We start from the raw sequence: 19,564 nt of genomic DNA, 5'->3' as shown, positions 1-19,564 counted from the left end.
GCTGACTGTACCTTATTGTACTTGCTCTTATGTCGTGACCCAGGTGCCACCAATGACGGTACATTTTTTATTACCTAACGTGTATTGATGACAACTCCATGTTGGATAGAGTGGCCACTAGGGTGTGCATCGTCTAGCTTTCCACCCCACGATGGCTCCTTGATACGTCAAGGGGATGGGGCGACCGGGGCGTGCATGGGCACACTCCCACACCCCGATGATAACTTTGGTATCGGTGGTCAACACATCGCTACCATTGTAAATGGAAAGAAGATAGATCATGTGAATTACTATTATTACTCACTAGTAAACACAAGGGTGGGGTTGTCGTATAGACTCACTAGTGGAATTTTAGTGCGACACTTGGAATACCAAGGCCACGGTCCCAACTCGTACAAGAAATAGGGATCTTTATGGGGTTGCTTACGACCATATGACATATCCTAACACCACCAAGGATTAAAGTCGCGTGGGGTCGCCACTTTGGCATGAGATATATGTGTAAAGTGGAATAGCTAATACACTTATGTGAAGTGGAACTTGTTTCAAAACATAACTATCCCTCAAGAGGTTTAGGACTTAGAGTGTGAAACTCCCGCATCGGGGTCACCGACCTAACTTTCCTTCCAAAGTGGTGATTCCATTTGACTCTACCCTTTTTGTGTTAGTATACGTCCTAAGAACATGAAATACTCAAAAGGAGGCCATGTGCTTACAAGAGTTGAGCCAGTGGCCTCGAAGTGGGAGTTAGTTTTGCACTACAAGTGTGAAATATTCCTCGCGGGTAGTATTGTTTGCTAAGGAGGTTCCGCTTCAGAGATGTTTATTTCTTTTTTATCTTCACAACACACTTATATACCTATATTAGATCCCTACGCAACATGGGTTGTTTCCTACCCTTCCTCTTCGAGTTTCCGTAGAAACTCTATTTCATGGCCCCCACAATCTCTACCCCTACCTTTGCTTTTGAAGTGGACATTCCATGTGAATCTTTTTTTTATTAGTGTAGATAATAGGAACATCAAAACTGCCAAAAAATGCCAAGTTCTTACAGGAGTTTGGTCGGTGTCCTCAAAATGGGAGTTTTACACTATGAGTTTGATTTCCTCCTTTAGATAGTCATATTTGCGAACGAGATGCCAATACATCGATGTAGATTCTTTTTGAACTCATTGTCGCACTTAATATGCCCATTTCCTCTCATGGTTCTAGGCGAAACCTTCGCCACCATTTCATGGACGAAGAGAATACAATACGTGGACTACACGGTAAACAAAAAACACGCATGGAGAGGCATGAGCTATATATAATCTCGTTCTCTCCAATAATATTTGGATCACCAATGAGAGTATGAGACGCGCTCTAAACGAGGGGTTGCCTGCGATTGTGGGTGGCGGCACAATTTTCGTGAGTTTGTAGTTATGGCATGTATAATATATACTGTATGTAATTAATCGTGGACGAATTTTAGGGGTCACACCCAACGCATGGGTCAAAGAAAAAAGAGAGAGAAAAAGAAATCCTCACTCAACTCACCAGTCACTCTCCATTCCCCCTTCTCTAAACGATGGGTTGCCTACCTGTGATTGTGGGTGGCGGCACAATTTTCGTGGGTTTGTAGTTATGGCATGTATAATATATACTGTATGTAATTAATCGTGGACGAATTTTAGGGGTCACACCCAACCCAACGCATGCGTCAAAAACAAAAGAGAAAGAAAAAGAAATCCTCACTCAACTCACCAGTCACTCTCCATTCCCCCTTCTCTCACGACAACCTCCCCCGGCCGGACTGAGATCCGGTGCCCCGCTAGAGGCAAGGCACGGAGGAACAGTACCGTGCCCTGCTCTCTCGACCGTTGGATTAAAAGTGAATAGACATGATTTGTTACTGTAGCATGGCACTGTGGACAACTGCTGCACCAGATACTGTGGATGGATACTGTAGCAAAATCCTGTAGCATATGTACTGTAGAAGTTCCTGTAGCAGTGTGACTGTTCACGTTCATCTAGCCATCGGTTCTAGATCCAACAGCCGGAAAAGGAGGCAGGGCACGGTACCGTTGATCCGTGCCTTGTCTCTTGCAGGGCACTGGATCTCAGTCCCGGCCGGACTGAGATCCGGTGCCCCGCTAGAGGCAAGGCACGGAGGAACAGTACCGTGCCCTGCTCTCTCGACCGTTGGATTAAAAGTGAATAGACATGATTTGTTACTGTAGCATGGCACTGTGGACAACTGCTGCACCAGATACTGTGGATGGATACTGTAGCAAAATCCTGTAGCATATGTACTGTAGAAGTTCCTGTAGCAGTGTGACTGTTCACGTTCATCTAGCCATCGGTTCTAGATCCAACAGCCAGAAAAGGAGGCAGGGCACGGTACTGTTGATCCGTGCCTTGTCTCTTGCAGGGCACTGGATCTCAGTCCCCCCGGCCACCCACCATGCCCCCGCGATCGCCGGCCAAGCTCCGGCGCGGGCTCCTCGCTCGCTCCCGCCCCACCCATGCAGCCCTCCAGCGCCCCCAATCACGACGCCGCGCAAACCATAGCGGCATCGAGCACGACGGGGGGCCTCGCCGTCGATTTGCCGGCCGTGGGTGCCGCTGCTCTTCCGCGGGACAAGTGCGTCTCCAAGGCCGCGAGCGAGCTCCGGCACCCCTGCCTCGCCAGCATCTTCCCAGGGCCGCCCCACGCCATGGGCGCGGCCGTGAGCGCCGGATGGGACGCGCCCACGACCTGTACGGCCTCGCCCCTCTGCAACTCTTCCTCGATGACGCGAGCTCGCCGGCGCCTCGTTCTGCATCCCCTGCCTCCCCGAACTGATGCTGGTGCTCTCCTGCCCGTGGTGTTGCTGCCAGCGAGCACGTCCCCGAGCACCTGCTGCCGACCACCTGCACGACTAGCTGCTGCCTGCCGGTGAGGCCCCTCTCCTCATCCTCCCTCTGCTCTTGCAAAAAATTGAATCTTTGTATGCTAGCACTTGAGAAACCGTGCGTTCATCCATGTGCAACAAATTTGATGCAAATTGTTTCATCAAGTTTGCTCTGCTGGATCGATTGAAATTTATACCTGTACACCTGTATCTTGGATTAGTAGTTGACACTAGCTGCGCCATTAGTTGTATCCAGTGAGGAATCAAGATCCCATTTGAGGGAGGACATGGACGTTTTTACTCTTGTCCAGTTGTTCATCGTGGGCAGCAGCAGAACTAAGCCCCTGTTTTACTCCTATGCTTTCTTGTTTTACTGCTTCAATGTGGTTAGATTCAGTCCCAATCTGCTAACCTATGGGTGCATGGCAGATCCCGAAATGGTCACGATTTATTAGGAATTTCTATAATTGTTGATCTTGAATAAGCTGTGCCCATTCTCACGTATTTTACTGATTAGGTGATCTTGAAGTCACTTGTCTCCATCATACAACATTGGCTGCTTCTGGCCGGCTTGCACGCTGGAGCAGTAGTGCGTGCTCACTGACCGACTTTCGCCATGCTGGCTGTCTACATCTTCAAGGAAGGTAATACTTGTGCAATCAGCATGTGTGTGTGTGTGTTGTGATGAATGGACAGGCCATCTTGATTTTGTTATCTTCACTTGCATTAATTCTGGAGTAGAATCCTGATGTGTGTGTATATACACGAGTTTACGGACAGTTTGTGATGCTTCTGGCTCACTTTAATTTGCTTCGCCATTGAACTAGTCTTTGTCTTAAAATCTAGCATGGCCAGTCTTCTCCTAGTGTGTATTATATGTCAATCTTCAGAGTGCAACATCCAAGGGATGTCCATCACACATCTTCAGATTTAAGCGTAACAGATTTTTATGTATGCTGTCTATTTCGCTTTTCTACCAAGCACTCATATTTGCTATATTATTGATGTAGGTGAATGAAGCAACTTGTGGCAGATCTCGCTACTACCGTTGTTATCATGCTACTAGTAGGACCTCTACTTCGAGAAGGAAGTAGGGCTCGCCTGTTGGTTGGTTCTTGTGTGGCGCCCTCGCTGCCTGTGTTCAGCACCGACGAGTCTGAAACCAGAGAGGATGCCGCTGTCCTGCTTCTTGGCCGTGGACGACCTCGAGCACGAGGTCTCCAGGATGGACATGCTCCCTGGCATCACCATCAAGTTCAGGTTCAAGGTAATTTGCATATGGTGTTCTCTGTGCATTGTGGTCTTGCCAAATGAGAGGGATAAGCTAGGGAAAATTAAGCAAGTGAGAATGTTTGCGTGGTCCTTTCTTTTTTTCTTCTTCTTCTGTTAGCCTATTTGTTTGATCTGAATTATTAGTACTTTTCTGTTGGTTGATGCTGGCCATATACAGGTAGAGATCATGGCCATGGCCATGGATTTGGATCACAACTGCTCTCTAAAGCCGCCCACCTCAAGGACTTAATGCTCCGCCAAGAAAATGCCTCCCTCCTCCAGGTTGTGTATTACCTTCTCCCCATAAAATTCTCCTTTTATTTCTTACCAGCTGGCAGCTGCTCATGTAGTTCTGGGTGGTTAAAAAATAAAAATAGCCAGCGAATAAAGTTGACTTCTACTCTATTTTAAGGCTGCTAAATTAGCCTGTCTGCTGTCACAGATCGATTTGGATTGTGTTGAAGAACATCTGGTTGTTTTGGTTGGTTGTTATGAGCTAGGCAAGCAGGCCTTTCGATGTGGTGCTGAAATTGCAGAGAATTTGGGTACCTTAGGTGCTGACCTAGTCTTGGTGGTTGCGGGAGGTCTGGTTATGACGGTATGATCGATTTGGAGAAACTGGCTACAGCAGAAGATAATGATGGTGATATGGAGATTGTTTCTCCTGCTGGGATCAGTGACTATACAAACCGTGATGGTGGTGATGTTCACATTTGTTTGCAGTATGGTTACATTGAGCCAAAACTGAGGTATATCATCATTTACTTCTCTGCAGATTCGTACCTCTATTTGTTTCTTTTTTGGCTATCCTTGATTGGAAATCAGTGCCTTTTCTATATGTTTCCTTGGCTTGCTTGCATTAATGTTACAGCAATTTGAAATTCTGTCTTCTAGGTCACTTTCTATTTGCTTTTCTGGATATTGGTAGGTCTGTTTATGACCTCTGGGATGTTCTGTTGTTTGTGATCATCTCGCATTTTTCCTGTTTTCTTTAATGTACATGGGCTTAAGAACTTAATGCTTGCTCATATTTTAGCAATTGCATGACTACAAATATGTATAGTTGATCATGAACTTGATTTCCAATAATAGCTGCTTTAGCCATGGAGTCAGTGCCCTGTTTAGGGCCATTGAGTTGTTGGACTGTTAGAAGTTTTTGGGTGCTTTAGTGGTACTGATTGAATGTGGGGTTGCAGGTGTAGTTGATCTTGCCAACGGTTAACATACTAGTTGAATTGGATTGTATATTTGAATATCTCTAGAGTCATGCTGTATAAACTTGTACTCTCATTTGAATTGTGGTCTGGGTGTCCAGAAAAGGCCAAAGATCATGGCAAAATTTTGAACACTTGCTAACTAAACTTGCATCTAACTCTTAGCAGCTGTGAATTGATAGTATTTGGCTGCTGCTGGTGATGAAATAGTGTCAGGTTTCATTGTATAGTTTCAGGTTTGCTGCTGCTAGCGATTACATACTGTAATTATCTTGATATTTGCCATTGTTACTTATCCATATATCTAGTAAAACATGACAGCAACCATTAAATTACTTTGCAGTGTGCCAGTACAATTTTTTTGGCCAAGTTGACAGTTGCCATCAACTGCAATTTACTCGCCTTCCCAGAATATTCAACATCACAAATTTTCACCGCTAGCTGCTGCTCTGAATATTTCTTGATATTTCATTGGCATGCCTGTGAACATGTAATTGCTGGCACTAATTAGGTGACACATTCTATTTGCAAGACTGGGAAGCGGAGCTGGAGGTGGTCAGAGGAGGTAGCGGTGGTGGCCTTCTTCCTCTACTTCTCGGTGGTTTAGGTGAGTATCCCTGTTGTGATATACAATGGCATCTAGAGCCATGGTTAAAGTGTGATCCGGCCATCGAGGAGATGATGCAGCTATGAACACGTCAACCAAAGAATTGGTTAGAAAAACGCTTAGCGTCAGGACCATGTCCTGGTTACACAACTACCAAAGAGATGTCCTGGTTACACAACTACCAAAGAATTGGTCGTGGCGGCGCGCCGCAGGCAGGACGACGACGAGCTCGGGGTCCGCAGCAAAGAGGATGTTGCAGCGGAGGAAGACGTACGCGCGCGAGATGAAGCGGGGTGGCGCCGCCGGACGTGGACGAAGATGCGTATTTGTATATATATATATTTTCATGGCTGGCTCCACGCCGTCAGCGGACGCTTACCTTACATGGTATCGTTGACTGCAGGGTGTTTTTCTGAATGCCGGAGATGAGCACTTGCAGCTTGAGCTGGTGGAGAGGATTGGCGTTATTTTTGGTGATGCATGGCTAAGACGCTAAAAAGTTGATGGATTCTCGTTATTTTGGCAAACTTTTTTTTTTTTTCCTTTTCTTGTCCCTTGTTTTGGAGACTTGTATTAGTGTGGACCAAGGAACGAAGCGTTGTTTATTTGGATCCATCCAAGAGCAGGGAGAGGAGGAATCACGCGCGCAGCCAACAAGAGTCAACAACAAGGAAGACGCAGTCGTGACGGAGCCAGGCAGGCGGTGGATGGATTTCTGGGCAGACATCGACTCGGGAGCGGGACCACCACACGCGGGCGTGTGAAGAGGCGGACGCGGATGAGCCACGCTGGCGCTGGATTATTTATTATTTCCGTCCGCATGGCGTGTGAAGAGGCGGGCGTGTTGACGGGGAACATGGCGTTGACTGGTCTTGGACACGAGAGAAAAGAAAAGGGGACAAGTTGGGTTGCCCCCTCCGCAAATGTTAGCTGCACCTGCTCTGCTCTTTCGACAATTGGATGGCGGCACTGCGGCAGCCTACTCTTGTTTGTTTTTGTTTTGTCTACTACTCTGAAATAATACTACCAATTCGGGTCAATAACGTAAGGTCACTTGTCTCTTGCGCACGCAGTTACGGGTGTGACATTCACTCCACACCCAGTGACCATATTTCTTTTTGGGTGTTTTATTTATTTCTGGAAGCACATACCAGGATACATAAATAATTATAGAGTTCTACTTCAACTGTTGAGTGATGTGGGTTGAGTGGAATACGATAGTAAAATGCACCACTAATCAAACCAAAAAAATTCAGTCAGTATCACCAGTCCAAGAAGAGCCAATCTTTCTCTCATTTCTGGTGCGTAGAAAAATCTACACACGTTATCTTATATTCATTTTAGCATGATTCATTGATTCCTAACTTCGCCTTCACTGCTAACTCAACAGGTGATAGAGAAGAAAAAAGGCAGCGCATATAAGGCCAAAGGATGGTGACATGGGATGGGAGGACAGCGACCTGTAACAGATGACCAAAACTTCCTTCTACTTCCTGAATGATTTTCCTTCCTTTCTAAAGATGAATAAATGGACAAAACTTGTTCTCATATCCAGGCACCAACAGCTAACGTTGCAAAATATCTAGTGACACTACACTTCTTCAAACGGTACCATGATACCACTCCTCAAAATATAAATGTACAAATTTCTATAAAATTAGAAAATATTTTGAGTCTTCACTAGATGTGTCTTTATAATCCCTTGAATTTCCGGAACCACAATTAGAAAACATATTGTGAGTGTTCACATAAAGAAAAATAAAAGACAAATTTGATATGTGAATAGCATTATTTGTATGTTTGGTCTTTTCGTGGCACTATTTATGTTAGATTTGTCTTTTTGTTTCTCTATGTGTATTTCAAATTTGGTTCCCATGCATCTTATGTGCATTCACATATTTTTGTAGAAATATTAGACACTTGAAAATTTAAATTTTGAGAACTGGTATTATGTGAAAGATGGTACCACTAGATATTTTCCGAAGCTAACGTGTCATCGTAGATTACACGCGCCACCATAAATGTGCACATTGGACCGGCAAGGATTTTCAGGTCAAAGACAAATTCAGGAAAGCAGTGACGGCTGACAGTGATGGGGTCCAAAATATCCAAATGCAACTAGAGTAAGCAAAAGACAACTGGAATATCCACGCTGAGGTTCAGATCACCTCTCTCTTCTACCAGTCCAACCGAGACTGGCCATGTTGGCCAGTTGCAAATGTTGATCCAGATACCATCTGTTCAACAACAGGACTGCTGAACGGCGTGCAACTAACAATACTGTTACATCGGTGACCGTCTTTTTCGATGGTCAGATTGAACGAAAGCTGCGGTTTTATTAGAGTTTCAAGGAGAAATACATAGGGGAGGATTATGGAATTTTATTGTCAAGTGAACTTGCAGACCTGATACAGTACAAGTGACGATGCTATCTTGGTACAGTATTATGGGAGATGTGCTGAGGCCAAACCCCCTCATGTGTCTCTACACTTTCACTACCTGTTCACTGGATAAAACATGAGCCAGGGCCGATTGGAGGTCGCCGAGCATAGAAGTTTGTGACTGGAGCTGCCGCGATTCCACGGTGATTCAGCAGGCATCTGAAGTAGTGTAGCCGAGACAGGACGGTCGTTTCCAGGTCTTGGGCAGATATGGCCTCCAATGGACTCCACATACGCTCTGTAGTGATTTGACGACGATCAGTAAGTTCCACGAGAAATAATTGAAAGAAAAGGGGGGATACAACAAAAGGTTCCAAGCTTGTATAGTTCTTACCTGCAGCTGCAGCTGCTCGAGGCCATATTGTTTGAAGAGCATCAGATGTGTCTGCTGTCTCACCCCACATGCAAACCTCTCCACCCAGTACCAGCTTTTGCTGTGCGGCGTCGCTTATTCCTGCGAGTGGCTCTTCGGCGTAGACTTCTTCCCACGGAACATCGAGATGATCAAGGTACCATGCACCTTGGTTACTTACTATACATCTCAAACCCTTTGCAACAACTTTAGGGCAGACCCCAGGACCCAACCTGAAATATGTGAAGATTCAGCTTATGTGCAAATTAGCATGAATAGTGGGTAGCAGAGATGGTTGGCACAAACTGATCCAATTGCTCAAAGCAGACTTATGGATTACCAGTTATGCACAACAGTCAGAGGGTTGAGGTTCTCCCCAAATGAGTTGAAGGTTTCCTCCCTGCAGGACAACAAGTTTGGCATGTCACAAACAAAAGATAAATATCATTTGTTTCCCTCTTAATTAAAAAAAAACCCGAAGAAGTTATGGAAGTATGGTTCCTCAAAAAAAAAGTTATGGAAGTATGTAAAGCCCGAACCAGTTTACAGGAATCCAGTTAAGATGAATTGCTATCTCCTGGGCCTTCAGCACAAAGTATTTGTAAGCATCCTTTGTAGTCATGTTGCGTTCATCAAGCCTGGAATAGGTCGTGTTCAGCAATTAAAAGGAAAAGAGCATCTAACAGAAGTTTAATAAATCAATCGTGAAACCTAGTTCGCAGATAACATTTCATACCACTGCTTCACATGGGGTGTTACATTCCAACAACCTGGGATAAATATCAGAAAATGCAGAAAAGTTTCAGTATAAAGAAAAAATAATCACTCGATAAGAAAATAGTAGATCTGTCTTAGCATTATACTGTATCAGAAAAAATGCAGAATCCATATACACCTATCTATGTGGCAGCTTAACTGGGTCCGAGGTAGGTCTGTTTGGTACAAGCACACAAGATTGTGTTCCTATAGGTAGGAGGTTATCTTGTATGTAGCAGTTTAATTTGAAGATGTGTGCTCCACTTTCAGAGGTTGCAACATCCTAAGTTCTTGCTAACAAACTGTCCCCCTACTAAGAATCAGAAGCAGACTAACCTGTATATACTTCATCGCCACCCAAGTGAAACAGCCCAAATGGGAAGATCTTTCTCATATCTGAAGAAATGGTAAAGTAAAATTTAAGTCAGCAGGTCGTTTATATTGCAGGAAGAATAATGTTCCCGAGCTGCCATTGCCAGCCAGGTAATTATTGTCTAACATTAGTTATAATTATATTGTTGGCAGATATTGATATATTGTACAGGAGCTAGAGAGAGTTGCGTACACCTTGCACTTATATCAGTGGTCAATGTGTGCTTCTACGGGACTGAAATATCTGATTAATTCTAGGACACGCAATTATTGGCGTGACCCTACAGAAGGCAGGTCATGATTTTCTAGCAAATAACTGGTTCACGGAATTATCTTTATTAATTACCTTCATGAGTGACAGAGTGAGCTTATAATGGTCAGAATTAAGGGAAAAAAGAGTTGAGCAGTCCATGTAAGTACTCATTTGTGAAGGACCACTACTAGGCAGAGCACCAAATACATATGCGAATTGCGATGTCTATGCTGGACATCGTAAATGTAAAATATGCATGTGCCAATTTAACATTTAATATTGCATAATTTAATAGCTTCTTTTGTATTTTCCAAGAATAATAACATTCAAGATCAAACATAGCAAAGGAGATGAGTGTGTGCTGTAGTAATAATACTGAATTGCTTAAATGGGTTGATTGAATTTTATAAAAAAAAAGGTAAGAAAGGAACTAACCAGACAATATTCCAGATATTACTTCAAACGTGAAATTACTAGAAACATCTAATGGCTCTGTACAGCTAGGAGAAGGCCACAGCTTCGGATATCCATTTCCCCTGTAGATGTATAGCTGTGTGCATAACTTTCACAGAGCAGATGACAATTGGTACATCATATAATGAGAACCATGGGAAATAACAACACTTATTCTGCAATAGTTGATTTCCTAGTCAGATAACCTATTTACTAAATCTACGTTTGCTTGGGTAGTTGGCTATGTGTGCAAGTATGTAATGTACAATGTGCAATTACTGAATCAGATAGCACAAATAGTGATGACGTATATTGTTGTACCCATCATGGGACAAATATTGGATCCAGGAGCAACCACCTGTTTCATTACTCAGTACTTCGCTATTGAAACTACGCGACATTACAAAAAAACAACAACCGCTGATTTGTTTATTTGCGCACGAGTAACTAGGTTTTACATAGACCACTCCAAATGAATCGGTTTAACACCATCTCCTAGTCCATGCTAGATGTTCAAAAACAATTATCCCAATGCATTGTACTTTAAATAGGCCAAGCATTTATTACAGTAGACCCCACTTTTATTAAGTTATGGTGAGTCTAATTGGATGATACTCCCTCCGTCCATAAATAAGTGTACATTTGGGTTTTTAGATAAGTCAAACTTTATTAACTTCGACCAACTTTTTAGGGAAAAGTAACAACATTTATGACACTAAACTACCATCACTAGATTCATCTCAAAATACAGTCTCATAATATAGTAATTTGATGTCACACATGTTGCTACTTTTTGGTAAAAAAATGGTCAAAATTGTTAAAGTTTGACTTATCCAAAAACCCAAATGTACACTTATTTGTGGATGGAGGGAGTAGGTACAATATTTAATGATTTATGTATTGGATTGTCTGTAGAGATGGCATCTAAGGCAAGAGACGGTTTTATCCTCTCTCCCCATTAATTCTATGCTACTTACACAATAATCTGATGTAGAGTGCTAAGAGACGGCAGCAAGGTCGAGCACAAGGAGAGACCTCAAAACAACTGAGGTGAAGTTCTCAAGAAGTCTAGGTATCCAAACCTAATAGGTAAGAAAGTCTACAGAAAACTCACCAGGATTCTCCATGACCAGGTACGTCAATTTCTGCCATGACATGGATACCTAGAGAAGTAAAGAATAGTAAGAATGCAGTCTTCCCAGGCAAGCAGTAAGGAAACGTACAGGTGTTCAGTAAATATGTAATGATATGCAAAAGAAGGTCCGGTGTGAATTCCGACTAAAATAGTCTGAATTTCTCAGCATGTCTCTAACTTTCTATTCTTAGTAAAACAGAAAAGAGAAAAGAAACACTCAGTCAGATGAAGGAAAATATATCAACTGGAAGCAAGCATACCTCTTTTCTTAGCATAGCTTTAGCATTGTGAATTTTCACATGAGATGTCACAGTACAAACAATTAGAGAAGATCAGTCAGAAAAATAAGAATGAAGAAACTTGACAAAAGAATATGAAGAAGATTATAAAGTACAAAAGCTAAATGACAAACTTAACATACCTGACAACATATTGTGCATCTTCCACAGTGTAACGCTCTGATCTTGAATATGAACCCTTCCATAGATTTGGATATGATGGTATCTCCAACGGAAAAGATTGTTCATCGATGATATGCCAATGAAGAACGTTCTACTGGACATAACTCCAAGTTAAATTATATCGCTATGGAGTGAAGGGAAGTAATTCAGGTAAAATAACTAGCATGATCCAAAAGATAATATGTTACCAGCTTAGCAAATGACATGGAGTCAATCACTTCCTTAATCACATCAACAGGGTAGTAATGCCTTGAGGTATCTGCGATACAGATATGACAGAGGGAAGGCTAATCAGCTTGGCTGTATTTACAATTTTACATAGCAGGGGATTATCCAGTCACATTATCATAAGCCTCCAAGTTATTGTTGATTACCTAGTAGCAAGCCACGAAAAGCAAAGCGTGGTTCATCTTGAATGTACCATGGTGCATAGCGCACTTCGACATTTTTTGTATCGTAGTTAAAAACACATAGCTGACTGAATGTCTGTCAAACCATTCAACGAGGAAATTATTTTCTGGAAAACAGCTAAACACCTATATACTACAAATAGAAGGAGAGAACGTAAATCATGAAGCCATAACACAATAGAAAATAATTACAAAAGCAGCATAACACTGATTAGTGAATGGACACATCAAATCAAAGGTATCATCAAGCAAGTGCTTATTCTCAAGAATCTTACAGAGAGCACTTTATGAGCTCTATAGCCAGCTCTTCCAATATGAACAACATGTGTACAACTAGCAGGGTTATTGACATAAAAAAGTTGGAAAATGAGCATGATGATACCTCTAATCCGCGAATAGCTCCATATATTGTATTAGCCTACAAGGACAGACAAATATAGCTTCAGCTACAGTACCTTGTGCACAAAAGAGAAAGGTGGAGCAAGTTTTTAGGTTACATTAGTCCTGATAAAGTTAAAATAATAGTATCTACTGTCTGCAATATCTTTTATCTGAAAATTAGCTGTCATATGTATAAAGATTAGTTTAAAATGCACACAGCTGTCATTGCACAATTTGTAAAAGCTAAATTGTACATGATAGAGAAAATAAGTAGCTTAGATAAAGTTATGCACTCAATTGCCCCTACTCGTTCTACACACACACTAAGCATAGCATAGTTATTAAGACCTAAGGATATCCAGAGATGATGTTTTGATCCGAATGGCATATGATCCAGAAGCACTAACCATAATTTAATTAATACAGTGCGTAGCAATCTGAGCATTGCCGATGGCTGTTGATAGAGCAAATGACCCAAAGTTTAGTGTTTTGTACTTATGTGGCCAGAGTGCATTACATGCATCTGAGTATCTGACTAGCAAAGCTCCACACGCCATAGCGGCGGTAACCGTCAATGGACAATTCATCATTTCATAGTCCAGCAAAAGACATTGATTACACAGACACAGAAGTAACTGCAACCTTCAGCTCAAATCCTAACACAAAATAAGTTCATCCAAAGACAAACTGCGTTCTAGAGTTACACATCTGCACCACATTGGCATTTTTCACTGAAAACCTACCCAGTTCACCAATAAAAGCACCAATTCCACAGTAACACTAGCAAAAACCAATTACCTGAGCTCACGAAAAATTAAGCCAAAAAAATATCTGGTGGGAGAAAAAGCACCACCTCTATGGTTGCTCCACCGACGATGGAATTGACGCCACCCGCAGCCGCGATGTAGATCCTGTAGCTCTCGTCCACTCCCAGCTCCAGCTGCATCCAAGAAGATGAAGAAAAAAAATCACACTCCCGCACTTGCCCAGACGAAGCAGCTGAAGTGACAACCAAAGACACTACGGAGACAAAACAGCCTGTACCGTCTCATCGGCGGAGGCGACGACGACGGTGAGCGTGGACACGTCGTATGCCCCCGACACGGGGCGGGCCGCGTGGGCCCACGGGGAGAAGATGAGGGACCTGTACCTCCCGAACGCCTCCGCGACGGCCGCGGCGCCGCCGCCGGGGCCCTGAGCGTCGAGCGCGAGGTCGGGGTCAACGGCCAGGGTCTGCGTCCCGGAGGTGAAGTTCTTGGGCAGCGGCCAGATGTAGACGTGGTTCCCGGAGGCGGTGAGGTTCGCCGGAGACCGGTGGCGCCGGGCCGACGCGGCGCCGGAGCCGGCGACGACGGCCAGGAGAAGATAGGTGAGAAGTGTTGGGGGCATTTTCGGAAGCGTATGTGGTGGGTGGGAGAATCATTGAGCTAACAACTTATATGTGGCGCGAGAGTGACCATTTGTTGTCTAGACCCTCTAATAGTTCCATGTATTACAATACAGTCTATTGTTAGTTGTTAATTTATCTTGTTGTTCAGAAGTTAATGTCATGATCGACATTCGAAACAAGAACAGTTCTCATGGCCCAAGTGAGGTTTAACACACTAGGAACTTTTGTGATCCAAACTTGGAATAACTTGAGAAATTTGGCAATCATCAAGGCCACATTTTGTTGGATTTTTTCTTCTTCACTAGCATGATGTATTAATTCTCATGCCTTGCTACGGAAACCACGCGCAAAGGCGAGAAGTTAGACGACCCGATGATCATATATTTCTTTTTTCCGAGGGCACACCAACACCGTACCAAAACTTTATAGAAGAAAGCGATAGTTTTACAAGATAGCCAAACAACATCTGCTAACAGATGTGTCAGCACCCTCCAACTCACGCACCCCAAAACCCAAAGCCTACTCTCGCGTCATGGGATCACTCCCTCCTATTCTAGCCAACCTCCAAAGATTGAACTCCTCCTTTATCCTCTCAATCAATTGATAATTGCTCAGCTGTTGATTCCGATTGTTGAAAGCTCTTGCATTCCTTTGCTTCTAGATTGACTAAGCCGTTAGAAGCATGAGCGTATCGAAACCTCGTCTGTCCTTGGAGGCCATCAAAGCCCTTGGTGCACCCCACCATTCCTCGAAGTTACTTGCTTGCGTTGGCTCCGTAATGTTCAGATCGGTTGCTAGTAACCATGTCTGCCTCGCGTATGGGCATTGCACAAGGATGATCATATATTTCTATAAGAGAGGTGTTGTCCTACACGGCTAAAAATGTTGTGCTTGTGTGGTCTCAGCTTTTTTAAGAAAAAAAGAGAGCAAACAATGGGTATTGCAAAGGAGAGACGACACCGGGTGGATCAAATAAGAAATATAGTAGGAGGACTAGGCATTTTATCATGTTAGAGCAAGTGCCACGATGCAACATAGGATTAGGTATTTCGAACGATTTAGAATCGGGTGCAATGCGAAAGTGTTTCACAACAAATCCTCCCGCCTGCCGACTAGTCTCCTAGCCACAATCAAAAGAGAAGTAAATCTTTCGATCACCGGCGTCTGCTAAAAAAATCAGCAATGTACATTTTGTTTCTAATGACATGGACAAGTCTGCTAAAAAAATCAGCAATGTACATTTTGTTTCTAATGACATGGACAAGTAGAACTCTGGACACACAATGCATGGAGTGGACCGCGAATACAAACTATGCAGAGGGCTTCGCGCCAAAGAAGTGCCCGACAGCGGTTTAACAACAAATTTTGGCTCCGCCTCGGCTCCCATGTGGTGGCACGCCTGAAGCAGGGAATACACCAGCTCACGCGGACCCCACCTGCCAGTGGGAGACGACGCCAGTCCCATGGCCACGCCGGTTCTGCCTTTGTCCTTTGGCGTCAGTAGCATCTGCCGTCCTGCTGTGCACCTGCCGTCAGTAGCTTCGATTTTGGATCTGTCAAAAAATGCTTCGTCATGTTCGTGGTTTAATTTCGTAACTGTACAAATAAAAGTGCATGCTTGGGATGGAGACATGCGATTCGAACGACCTTGCATCTCGAGTCTACCCACCCAAGATCTACATCGAAGCTGGATCATCCTTTGGAGTGAAGACTAGAGTGAGTTGACATTCGTGGCAGCGACACAACACCAGCATTATTCTTGTGTTAGTTTATCTTGCTCTAGTCTTCCGAGTAGTTCAGTATAGTACATACAATACAACAACTGGCATGTGCGGCCATTTATTTTCTGGAAAATGGTACTCCATCTGATTTAATTTAAATTTAACTTTGTCTATGTATAGATATATCTAGAAGCGTTTAGATACATGATAAAGTTAAGTCAACTAATATGAATCGAAAGAGTACTTCTGGCTAGACGGATAACGCATACCGTAAGAATTGTGTCATTTATAACTATCCAAATAAAGTTTACTATATATTAGTATTGGTGACACCTCTTCTGATTAGTTTGTTTATTTCAACTAGACAGATAAACGCATACCGTGGATACACAACGGTACATGTACAATAAATCCCAGCTGCCCATTTACTTATAGAAGATTGATGCTACTCGGTGTAGGAGTAACATGCGGTGCTATGCTCGGTCACAACACCTTCCCTCTCACTCACGGTCTAACAATGACTCCATGGCCTCTTTTGTGGAACGGGGACGCTAATTCCATAGTCAGTCCACAAGACGTTGCCGCCTCTTCTGCCGGCCCAAGCCATCGTCGTGGCATCCCCAAAGCCATTTGCGCTGGCTCACGCAGGAGTCACTCAGTTGTCCTTCTCTCCCGATGCCGCCTACACTGGCCGTCCTGGATTTTGACTCGTCCTTGTCAAAGGAATAGTAGGAGGAAGATTACAACTCGGATTCTTAGGTGTCAATGCGAAGGAGTTATGCCCTAGAGGCAATAACATAATTAATATGATTATTTATTAATAACTCCATGTTTATTGTTAATGTTTTGTTCTTTATGCTATTTATGGTTCTCAAATATGAGATTCGAATGAAATCCCAAATGCATGTGTAGAGAGTGAAAAAAAAGTATATAAAGGTTCCTAGTCCCGCCTCTAGGACTAGCTCGTTTGTTGTTTGATGATCACATTTTTCTAATCATGGTCATAATGAAAGTATCATATGGGCGGCTAAAGGGGGTAAATATGTGCTAATTTTTTTTTTTGTTCTTCTTCAATTTAAGGCTTGACAAGAATATAGATTGTGTAGATATGAAACTTTGTTGGCAATCCTATATGGCAAAGCAAGCAAGTAAACAACAAGATACAAGTAATAAATGATGGCAAAGTACAGAAGTAGCCGATAGGAAGCACACAGAGACGTACATGAGATTAAAATTCCCGTAGTTCCTTCCTTGGGGGGGGGGGTACGTCTACGTTGGAGGAGTGTGATGCCACGAAGGTCAACCAACGCCAGAAAGGCCTCACCCTATTCTCCCGTGAGCAAGCCACAAAGGAGAACTCGCACTCCACTAAGTGGTGGCCTTCAAGGTGCTAAATGAACACTTAACACAAGGTTGGCGAAATCTCCTGAACTCAAATGGCGAGGCTCCCAACAACCGAGCACGAAGCTTTTACAACACTAATCAAACTTCGTCGGCGACTTATTCCAACTAGGGTTCCAAGAGCCTACGAATAACAAGTTCCTCGATAGAATGGGTGGTATATTCAAATCTCTTTGGTGGAAGTGTAGATCTAAGGTTCCTCTCTTGAAGGGCAACAACATTAAGTGGCTAGCTAGGGAGTTAGATTTGTGAGATTTAAGGTTTGGAGTATTGGAAGAGAGAGCATGTAAGCCACAACCTTCAAAGGAAGCAGAAGTGTGGTATTTATAGGGTCCCCAAAAATATAGCCGTTGCAACGTAACTTACCCCGAGAAACACTCTGTCCTAAGTGGCGGAGATTCCAGCCTAGTGGACCGGAGATTCTGGCCTGGCCTGAATGCTCCGGCCTACTTCCGGCATGGCTTCTGTGCGGGCTGCAACTTGGCGCAACCATGAGCTGGAATTCCTATGTCCAGAGATTCCGGCCTGAGACACATGAGACTCGGCCCGAGTGTCTGAAGATTCTAGTCTCATGTCCGAAGATTAATGTTTTATTCTTTATGTTATAACTACTATGGTTCTCGAATATGAGATTCGAAGGAAATCCCATATGCATTGTAAAGAGTTAAACAAGTATATAAAGTTTCCTAGTCCCGCCTCTAGGACTAACTCATTTGTTGTTTGATGATCATACTTTTCTGATCATGGGCATAATGAAAGGTTCGTATGGCCGACTAGAGGAGGGTGAATAGGCATTGACAAGTTTTTAGTTCTTTTACAATTTAAGGCTTGACAATCTAAGAGAAAAATTACATGCCATAGGTAAACGGAGCCCACGAACTAGGCCAAACGCAGAAATACTTGCGGTGTATCAAAATAACGACATGCCACTAGCTAGCGGTACTTGGGGGAGATATGCCCGGATGTCAATACACATGTGGTGTGTTGCAAATGTTCAACGCCACAAGTGTATTTCTCCCGGGTGGATGTATGGGTCCCACATACCAGTGGCGTGGCCCTTACATTTCCACGTTGTTGGTAGGACAATACCAGTGACGCACCAAAAGGCGCTACGTCACCAATATTATCCGTGGTGTATGGGAAAAAAAAGTTTTGGAGCCATGCCCGCATATTACCAAACATGCTAAGTCACACGCTTCAGGTCTATCAATCTGTTGGGAGAGTTCCTAAATATGGTATGTGTGATTGAGAAAAGTGTCCAGAATAGTTTCAACAACATCGAAATAGTTTCGATGGAGTATCGAAGTCATTCTGGTGTTATCCGGAGTGTCTCTGTGGTGCACTAGAATTAATCCAAGACTTAATAACGAGAGAGAGTCAATATGGGCCCTCAACACCCGTGATGTTCTTCAACTGATTGTTACTCTCGACGGTGAAGATATATTTGTTAAGTCAAATTAAAAGCTTACCGACATAACTATGTTTGTAATGTAAACCCAAAATTCATCTTTATATGATGTGAACGTCCGTCGTTGCAAAAATGAACATGTACAGATATATAATTAATTTTAGTGGGAATTATATGATGTTTTTCAAAGTCTGCGGTATTTCTTCTGAAACTAAACAAAACATAGAAATAGGACAAGATCACAATTTACATTTATATGTAATAATATGTTTATATGTGTTTTCTACCATTCCGGTATCTCTAAATATGGATCAAACTCGGGTCGTTGGGGTGCACCACTGCGACCCCAACCATTGAGCTATGCCCACGTCATCTATCTCTAAATATTTTAGTCTACTAGAAAGAGTGAGTACAACAACAAAAAATCTTAGTAAGGATTATCTGTACCCCATGATTGTCTAGTTCAACTATATCGGTTCAAAGAATCTAGAGTGTATGCGATTGCCAACAACTAGTTCATTCTTGAATACTCTTATCCAAGCCCCAACGGTAGTCATTGTCTATTATTTGTTCTTTATGAGGTCAAATGGGCTGCTCTAGAGTTTATAACTTGTTCCGAAACATGTATTGTGCACACAACATAAGTGTCTGTAACATGCAAACT

The 19,564-nt window shown here is 43.1% G+C and overlaps 1 protein-coding gene and 1 long non-coding RNA gene across 3 annotated transcripts; one reads left to right on the top strand and one right to left on the bottom strand.

Moving 5' to 3' along the window:
* Window positions 1–2,719: 2,719 nt before the first annotated feature.
* LOC124706940 lies at window positions 2,720–5,958 on the top strand. Of its 2 annotated transcripts, none has more exons than XR_007004628.1 (6): window positions 2,720–2,917; window positions 3,391–3,517; window positions 3,884–4,140; window positions 4,324–4,427; window positions 4,588–4,894; window positions 5,871–5,903. It is a non-coding gene; the product is annotated as an uncharacterized LOC124706940 (long non-coding RNA). The 2 variants fall into 2 exon arrangements; XR_007004627.1 differs by having other exon boundaries at window positions 2,721–2,917; window positions 5,892–5,958.
* A 2,324-nt stretch (window positions 5,959–8,282) lies between these two features.
* On the bottom strand, window positions 8,283–14,369 carry LOC124706939 (beta-hexosaminidase 1-like). The gene is made up of 15 exons (XM_047238606.1): window positions 14,025–14,369; window positions 13,834–13,920; window positions 12,982–13,017; window positions 12,564–12,675; window positions 12,378–12,448; window positions 12,150–12,280; window positions 11,989–12,005; window positions 11,708–11,756; window positions 10,576–10,676; window positions 9,852–9,911; window positions 9,496–9,529; window positions 9,299–9,397; window positions 9,100–9,159; window positions 8,742–8,992; window positions 8,283–8,645 (listed from the first exon to the last, which is right to left on the bottom strand). Exons 1-15 carry the CDS (start codon window positions 14,367–14,369, stop codon window positions 8,470–8,472), a joined length of 1,629 nt encoding a protein of 542 aa, XP_047094562.1. The 3' UTR covers window positions 8,283–8,469.
* Between the last annotated feature and the right edge of the window lie 5,195 nt (window positions 14,370–19,564).

The sequence above is a fragment of the Lolium rigidum genome, chromosome 4 (genome assembly GCF_022539505.1).
Source record: "Lolium rigidum isolate FL_2022 chromosome 4, APGP_CSIRO_Lrig_0.1, whole genome shotgun sequence".
NCBI lineage: Eukaryota > Viridiplantae > Streptophyta > Magnoliopsida > Poales > Poaceae > Lolium > Lolium rigidum.
Note: the sequence above shows the minus strand (reverse complement) of the source record. Positions and strands in the feature narration are given on the sequence as shown.